The following is an 8,633-nucleotide window of genomic DNA, read 5'->3' on the forward strand; positions in this document are numbered from 1 at the left end:
GTCACAAGAGCCAATCGTCACAAGAACCAAACGTCACAAGAGCCAATCGTCACAAGAACCAAACGTCACAAGAGCCAAACGTCACAAGAGCCAATCGTCACAAGAACCAAACGTCACAAGAGCCAATCGTCACAAGAACCAAACGTCACAAGAGCCAAACGTCACAAGAGCCAAACGTCACAAGAGCCAAACGTCACAGCCGTGAACACCCCACCCACGAGCACGACGGAATCACTCCACAGACCTGTTCAAGTGACGTGACCGTCTCCAGGCCGCTGTCATCGAAGGCCTCGCTCGCATGGCCCAGTAACTTTAACGAAGCCATGTCCTCGCCAGCAGCAGCTTGTTGAGGGGAAACAGCAGCGCGGGAGTTTTACCAACGCACTGAAACCGCCTTCACTCAATCAATCTTTTTTTTCCGTTTAATCGTTCATACGACGAGGGTGTTGAGCGCCAAACAGCCCTTCAGGCCGAAAGGTGTAAAATAACGAGGTGAACGCGTTCACGGTTTATTGTTTCGCCAAACTGGTTCGATCTCTGTGCGATAACCACCAACGGCACGAAACGAAGAACCAAATGTACTTTGCGCGACTCGTGAGCGGCACAACTTGACCCACAAACGCGGGCCACATGTTCTCGTCAGCACCGCGGCTCACTATACCATCATGATCGGCGGAAAGTGTATAAGTTTATTTTTTAAATATAAAGCTGATTACGACAAAACATGGTCTGGTGTTGATTAATTGGTCAGTTCATTAGATGGTCTGGTGTTGATAAATTGGTCTGGTGTTGATAAATTGGTCTGGTGTTGATAAATTGGTCTGGTGTTGATAAGATGGTCTGGCATTGATAACATGGTCTGGTGTTGTTAAGTTGGTCTGGTATTGTTAAGTTGGTCTGGTGTTGTTAAGTTGGTCTGGTGTTGTTAAGATGGTCTGGTGTTGTTAAGTTTGTCTGGTGTTGGTAAGTTGGTCTGGTGTTGATAAGATGGTCTGGTGTTGTTAAGTTGGTCTGGTGTTGGTAAGTTGGTCTGGTGTTGGAAAGTTGGTCTGGTGTTGATAAGTTGGTCTGGTGTTGATAAGTTGGTCTGGTGTTGATAAGTTAGTCTGGTGTTGTTAAGTTGGTCTGGTGTTGGTAAGTTGGTCTGGTGTTGTTAAGTTGGTCTGGTGTTGTTAAGTTGGTCTGGTGTTGGAAAGTTGGTCTGGTGTTGATAAGTTGGTCTGGTGTTGTTAAGTTGGTCTGGTGTTGTTAAGTTGGTCTGGTGTTGTTAAGTTGGTCTGGTGTTGGAAAGTTGGTCTGGTGTTGATAAGTTGGTCTGGTGTTGTTAATTTGGTCTGGTGTTGTTAAGTTGGTCTGGTGTTGTTAAGTTGGTCTGGTGTTGGAAAGTTGGTCTGGTGTTGTTAAGTTGGTCTGGTGTTGGAAAGTTGGTCTGGTGTTGATAAGTTGGTCTGGTGTTGATAAGTTGGTCTGGTGTTGATAAGTTAGTCTGGTGTTGTTAAGTTGGTCTGGTGTTGATAAGTTGGTCTGTTGTAGACAACTTTGTCTGGTGTTGCTATGTTGGTCTGGCGTTGTTAAGTTGGCCTGGTGGTGTTAAGTTGGTCTGGTGTTGTTAAGTTGGTCTGGTGTTGTTAAGTTGGTCTGGTGTTGATAAGTTGGTCTGGTGTTGGAAAGTTGGTCTGGTGTTGTTAAGTTGGTCTGGTGTTGTTAAGTTGGTCTGGTGTTGTTAAGTTGGTCTGGTGTTGTTAAGTTGGTCTGGTGTTGTTAAGTTGATCTGGTGTTGTTAAGTTGGTCTGGTGTTGGAAAGTTGGTCTGGTGTTGATAAGTTGGTCTGGTGTTGTTAAGTTGGTCTGGTGTTGTTAAGTTGGTCTGGTGTTGTTAAGTTGGTCTGGTGTTGTTAAGTTGGTCTGGTGTTGTTAAGTTGGTCTGGTGTTGTTAAGTTGGTCTGGTGTTGTTAAGTTGATCTGGTGTTGTTAAGTTGGTCTGGTGTTGGAAAGTTGGTCTGGTGTTGATAAGTTGGTCTGGTGTTGTTAAGTTGGTCTGGTGTTGTTAAGTTGGTCTGGTGTTGTTAAGTTGGTCTGGTGTTGGAAAGTTGGTCTGGTGTTGATAAGTTGGTCTGGTGTTGTTAAGTTGGTCTGGTGTTGTTAAGTTGGTCTGGTGTTGTTAAGTTGCTCTGGTGTTGGAAAGTTGGTCTGGTGTTGTTAAGTTGGTCTGGTGTTGGTAAGTTAGTCTGGTGTTGTTAAGATGGTCTGGTGTTGTTAAGTTGGTCTGGTGTTGGTAAGTTGGTCTGGTGTTGATAAGATGGTCTGGTGTTGTTAAGTTGGTCTGGTGTTGGTAAGTTGGTCTGGTGTTGATAAGTTGGTCTGGTGTTGATAAGTTAGTCTGGTGTTGTTAAGTTGGTCTGGTGTTGATAAGTTGGTCTGGTGTTGTTAAGTTGGTCTGGTGTTGTTAAGTTGGTCTGGTGTTGTTAAGTTGGTCTGGTGTTGTTAAGTTGGTCTGGTGTTGTTAAGTTGGTCTGGTGTTGATAAGTTGGTCTGGTGTTGTTAAGTTGGTCTGGTGTTGTTAAGTTGGTCTGGTGTTGTTAAGTTGGTCTGGTGTTGATAAGTTGGTCTGGTGTTGGAAAGTTGGTCTGGTGTTGTTAAGTTGGTCTGGTGTTGTTAAGTTGGTCTGGTGTTGGTAAGTTGGTCTGGTGTTGGAAAGTTGGTCTGGTGTTGATAAGTTGGTCTGGTGTTGATAAGTTGGTCTGGTGTTGATAAGTTAGTCTGGTGTTGTTAAGTTGGTCTGGTGTTGATAAGTTGGTCTGGTGTTGTTAAGTTGGTCTGGTGTTGTTAAGTTGGTCTGGTGTTGTTAAGTTGGTCTGGTGTTGTTAAGTTGGTCTGGTGTTGATAAGTTGGTCTGGTGTTGTTAAGTTGGTCTGGTGTTGGAAAGTTGGTCTGGTGTTGTTAAGTTGGTCTGGTGTTGTTAAGTTGGTCTGGTGCTGTTAAGTTGGTCTGGTGTTGTTAAGTTGGTCTGCTGTTGCTAAGTTGGTCTGGTGTTGTTAAGTTGGCCTGGTGTTGTTAAGTTGGTCTGGTGTTGGAAAGTTGGTCTGGTGTTGATAAGTTGGTCTGGTGTTGTTAAGTTGGTCTGGTGTTGGAAAGTTGGTCTGGTGTTGTTAAGTTGGTCTGGTGTTGGAAAGTTGGTCTGGTGTTGATAAGTTGGTCTGGTGTTGATAAGTTGGTCTGGTGTTGATAAGTTAGTCTGGTGTTGTTAAGTTGGTCTGGTGTTGATAAGTTGGTCTGGTGTTGTTAAGTTGGTCTGGTGTTGTTAAGTTGGTCTGGTGTTGTTAAGTTGGTCTGGTGTTGTTAAGTTGGTCTGGTGTTGTTAAGTTGGTCTGGTGTTGTTAAGTTGGTCTGGTGTTGTTAAGTTGGTCTGGTGTTGATAAGTTGGTCTGGTGTTGGAAAGTTGGTCTGGTGTTGTTAAGTTGTTCTGGTGTTGTTAAGTTGGTCTGGTGTTGTTAAGTTGGTCTGGTGTTGTTAAGTTGGTCTGGTGTTGTTAAGTTGATCTGGTGTTGTTAAGTTGGTCTGGTGTTGGAAAGTTGGTCTGGTGTTGTTAAGTTGGTCTGGTGTTGTTAAGTTGGTCTGGTGTTGTTAAGTTGGTCTGGTGTTGATAAGTTGGTCTGGTGTTGTTAAGTTGGTCTGGTGTTGTTAAGTTGGTCTGGTGTTGATAAGTTGGTCTGGTGTTGATAAGTTGGTCTGGTGTTGTTAAGTTGGTCTGGTGTTGATAAGTTGGTCTGGTGTTGTTAAGTTGGTCTGGTGTTGTTAAGTTGGTCTGGTGTTGATAAGTTGGTCTGGTGTTGATAAGTTGGTCTGGTGTTGTTAAGTTGGTCTGGTGTTGATAAGTTGGTCTGGTGTTGATAAGTTGGTCTGGTGTTGTTAAGTTGGTCTGGTGTTGTTAAGTTGGTCTGGTGTTGTTAAGTTGGTCTGGTGTTGTTAAGTTGGTCTGGTGTTGTTAAGTTGGTCTGGTGTTGATAAGTTGGTCTGGTGTTGATAAGTTGGTCTGGTGTTGATAAGTTGGTCTGGTGTTGATAAGTTAGTCTGGTGTTGTTAAGTTGGTCTGGTGTTGATAAGTTGGTCTGGTGTTGATAAGTTGGTCTGGTGTTGTTAAGTTGGTCTGGTGTTGTTAAGTTGGTCTGGTGTTGATAAGTTGGTCTGATGTTGATGTGGCGCAGGCATGATGGGCTGACTGGCCTCCTTCTTCGTATAATTTCCTTGTGTATTTTGTGATTCCAACGTGAAAGAAGGACAAATTTGTGTAGAACACGTTAATATTAGTCAAGAAAGAACATCCCTCTCATTTCGGACGATGAATTTAACGTCAAGCCATAAAATGAAGATCCCATTCATTCAGGTGATGAGCCGAAAAACTCTTGGCGTTGATCATTGAGCTTCAGCCATTCATTCGGTGTGCAGCCTGTGCCTGCGAGAGTGTGTTCAGCGACCAAGTTTCTTACGGAGCGCTCGCCAAGCGGCTTAAGCACTCAAGCAAGCACTCAATTCGAAACCGTTCAAAAGGAACGGCTGGTTTGGCAAGCGCTAGCAAGCTGCTTGGTGCCTGAACACGCGCCTGGATTTACCCACGTGACCGAAAAACGTCCATGGCGGTGTAGTGCACGCGTACGATAAGTTTCCTCAGAGCAGGTCGTTATTAGGTTTCGTTCACGAATAACACGACGATTACTCAGTATTTATAGCGTTCGCGTTTTACATTTACACAGATATATGTGTGAAGGAAAGGGCGGCATGTCTAAAGAACGGAAGTAAAGAAGTATTCGGTAAAATGGACGTTTCCGGGTGCTTGGTTGTGGCGCGGCCTGCAACGCGAGATTGATTCTTGTGGTATCGTCGGTATAGTCGGATATCTGAGGAATTATACAGAAAACACGGACAGTAACTAGAAGGTAGACGCAGAAATAAAGAAACAAGGAAATAAAGTGCTGAGCGAATGGGTAAGCGGCGGAAGGGCCGTGTATTGAGTGATTCTGAAAGCGATGACAGTGGCAGTGATGGCAGCTTGGAACAGGTTAGTTCCTCAGTAGATTCCCATTCTGTGGTGAACCACGTGATGCCCAGGCTCTTCTTTACTTGATTACGGTGTTGGTCGTTGTTTATGTTCATTTAATACATTCAATATCACCCGCAAAGTGCACCAAGGTCGGAATACCAGTTCCGCCCCCTCCTCGGTGCTCAGTAGTGTTTGTGCATTGTCTGCAAAACACAACGGCGAGTTGTGGTGGTTCGTAAGGTGCACTTGCGCCGGTACCACGTGATCAGGGTGCACTTGCGCCGGTACCACGTGATCAGGGTGCACGTGCGCCGGTACCACGTGATCAGGGTGCACTTGCGCGGTACCACGTGATCAGGGTGCACTTGCGCCGGTACCACGTGATCAGGGTGCACTTGCGCCGGTACCACGTGATCAGGGTGCACGTGCGCCGGTACCACGTGATCAGGGTGCACTTGCGCCGGTACCACGTGATCAGGGTGCACTTGCGCCGGTACCACGTGATCAGGGTGCACTTGCGCCGGTACCACGTGATCAGGGTGCACTTGCGCCGGTACGACGTGATCAGGGTGCACGCGCGCCGGTACGACGTGATCAGGGTGCACGCGCGCCGGTACCACGTGATCAGGGTGCACATCATCACGGCTTAAGCTCCCAATTTCCTCGAAATGGCTGATTAAAATTAACATTGGTGCTTTTTTTTATTGTTTGTGCTTATTTGTTGTTTTAAATTCTTCGTCATGTGTTTCCAACTTTGTTCGATGTATTTTTTATCATAACCATGTCCTTTAGGTTTTTCTCTTCGGAGTGGCTCAAGATCTATCCGGCCATCCAATAATTGGATTTTGATGAAAGCGAAGCAGAGAGTTTCATATTGATGTGCATCCAATCCTATTCTCATGAAATCTGATCCATGCAGAGTATGTCCTTCAGTTCCCACTTTCCCCAAATTGATCAAATCCTTTTTTTGATTCTCGTCAGGAGATTAATTCTGCTTCATTCGTTCGTGCCACAACTTGTCCTCCACAATGTGCGTCCCTTTGGTTGACCTGTTTGGTGTTCCCATGCTTACGATGCTCACTTCCCATGTTCATATCCCATCTACATTTGGGGTGTTCAGAAAGTTAAACGATTAAGATGCAATAATCCAAACCAGACAAAAAAAAAATGAACAGTGTATAATATATATATATATATATATATATATATATATATATATATATATATATATATATATATATATATATATATATATATATATATATATACACTAGCGATACCCGTGCACATGCACTGGATAGCAGTGCAACATAGCTGGTAGCAGACGACAGACCGTACACGGGGAATGACAAAAATACGCATTGTGCAAAATGCAAGTGGTACTATGGAACGCCAAGACTTCCCAAACATTGTCGGCATGTCCGCTAAGTGTCACAGCAATTTCATAGGGATCATGTGACGGCGAGCCGAGTTTTTAGTGTGCAAGCTTGGTATTATAATATATATATATATATATATATATATATATATATATATATATATATATATATATATATATATATATATATATATATATATATATATTATCAGCGGGGTATGCTTACACATTGTAAGCAATAACGGACTGTGCTTTCCATTGTCTCAGGTCACTCACCTGCATTTAATTTTTCATTTATTTATCTTCATTTATTTATATTTTCATTTATTTGTATTTTCATTTATGAATGCTTTCTGACGGTTCTGTGATGTTTTTTTTTCCCTGGTGTGCCGGCTTCGATAACCGTTGGCACGTGAAATAATTGTGCTTCCCCATTTTCTCGGGTCGCTCGCCTGCATTTCCTTTTTCAATTATTTATTTTCATTTATTTATATTTTAACGAGTATAAAAGCAAATCAAAAATGGTGGTTGGAATTATTTTTATAATATTCAGAGACTGCAAGATATATTTTGTAGCTCGAAAATGCGTTATTTTAAAACACTACGTGTACAAATGTTACCCAATTTTCTTTATCTTCTGGGACCTTTTATTTTGAGGGTACAGCATCATGAGCGTGCCAAAACCTGAAGCCTCGGCTTTGCGTCAGGTGTACTTATATCTTCTCAATTTATTAGATATCACGCGTATGTAAATGAACACTCGTTTTACAATGTGCGCGTCACACATCACATGCAGCGAATTTCACCTCCCTGCGCCTTGCCTTGTATTTATTATTTTTAAAATGCTTCTGTACACCGCTATTGAGGCCCAGTTGCAAGTCACCGTCTACATTTTCAAAAGAAGAGACGCAATTACTCTTCAATGGAAAATGTTTTTCGAAGTTTTTTTGTCCTGAAAAAATAGACCGTAGTGAACACACTATCATGTTAAAATATTAGCCTTTAAACCCTTCTTAAATCGTCCTTTTGAAGGGGACAGACGTCACACAAACACATTGTTTTATGTGGTAGATTTTCGAACACTTTCCAACGGTTCTGTGTTTTTTTGTTTTTTTTCCAAGTGAAAAAAAATTTGACAAATTTCAGAAAATTAATTAAAAATACAAAACAAGAATACCATGGTTAGATAAGTGTCCACCCCCACTTATAATAGCAATTGTGAATTGGCTCAAGTGTAAACAATCACCTTCACAATCATACACCAAGTTAATTGGCCTCCTCCTGTGTTAAATTGTAGTGATTTGATTATTTCAGAATATACTCAGCTGTTCCTGTAGATTTCCCCAGCTGGGTAGTGCATCTCACAACAAAGACTCAACCATGAGCACCGAGGAGTTTTCAAAAGACCTCTGGGATAAAGTTGTGAAAAGGCAAAGATCAGGGGATGGGTATAAATATATTTCAAAGGCCTTGAATATCCCTTGGAGCACAGTCAAGGCAATCATGAAGAAGTGGAAGGTGTATGGTGCCACCAAGACCCTGCCGAGATCAGGCCATCCCTCCAAACTGGATGGCCAAGCAATGAGGAGACTGATCAGAGAGGCCACCAAAAGGTTAATGACTATGAACGTTGCCAGAAGGCAACTGTGAAAGAGCCACGGGCCTTTATGGAAAAGACTGGTCACTGTGTGCATGTGACAACAATATCCCAAGCACTCCACTAGTCTGGCCTATACGAAGGAAACCATTATTTAAAAAAGCCCACCTTGAGTCCCGTTTGAGGTATGCAACAAACCACTCCAGAGATTCTGAAGCCATGTTGCAAAAAGTTCTGTTGTCGAATGAAACCAAGATGGAACTTTTTGGCCTAAATGCAAAATGTTACATTTGATGCAAACCCAACACAGCACATCACCCAAAGAACACCATCCCTACTGTGTTGCATGGTGGTGGCAACATCGTGTTATGGGAGTGTTTCTCATCAGCAGGGACTGCGGCACTTGTCATGATCGACGGGAAAATGGATGGAGCAAAATACAGAAAAATCCCAGAGGAAAACCTGCTGCCCTCTGCAAGAAAGCTGAAATTTGGACAGAAGTTTTCCTTTTAGTATGACAACGACCCGAAGCACACAGCCAAAGCTACACTGGAGTGGTTAAGGGACAAGAAGACAAATATCCTTGAGTGGTGCAGTGAGAGCCCCGACAAAAACGCAATC

At 43.1% G+C, this 8,633-nt stretch overlaps 2 protein-coding genes across 4 annotated transcripts in view; one reads left to right on the top strand and one right to left on the bottom strand.

The window, feature by feature from the left end:
- The window catches only part of FNTB (farnesyltransferase, CAAX box, subunit beta), a 40,757-nt gene extending 40,151 nt beyond the window's left edge, over positions 1-606 (bottom strand). The window contains exon 1 of the mRNA XM_085895557.1: positions 245-606. Coding sequence (XP_085751683.1) covers positions 245-325 — 81 coding nt within the window. The 5' untranslated portion in view covers positions 326-606. The remainder of the gene's footprint in view (positions 1-244) is intronic.
- A 4,179-nt stretch (positions 607-4,785) lies between these two features.
- The window catches only part of RTF1 (RTF1 homolog, Paf1/RNA polymerase II complex component), a 119,691-nt gene continuing 115,843 nt past the window's right edge, over positions 4,786-8,633 (top strand). For 2 of the 3 annotated variants that reach the window (XM_085895561.1, XM_085895562.1), the window contains exon 1: positions 4,789-5,055. In XM_085895561.1, coding sequence (XP_085751687.1) covers positions 5,024-5,055 — 32 coding nt within the window. In that variant the 5' untranslated portion in view covers positions 4,789-5,023. Of the gene's footprint in view, positions 5,056-8,633 lie in introns of all 3 variants that reach the window. The other variant, XM_085895560.1, reaches the window with a different exon arrangement.

The sequence above is a fragment of the Eptatretus burgeri genome, chromosome 9 (genome assembly GCF_056783735.1).
Source record: "Eptatretus burgeri isolate ZD-2024b chromosome 9, Ebu_testis_v1, whole genome shotgun sequence".
NCBI classification, from domain to species: Eukaryota; Metazoa; Chordata; class Myxini; order Myxiniformes; family Myxinidae; genus Eptatretus; species Eptatretus burgeri.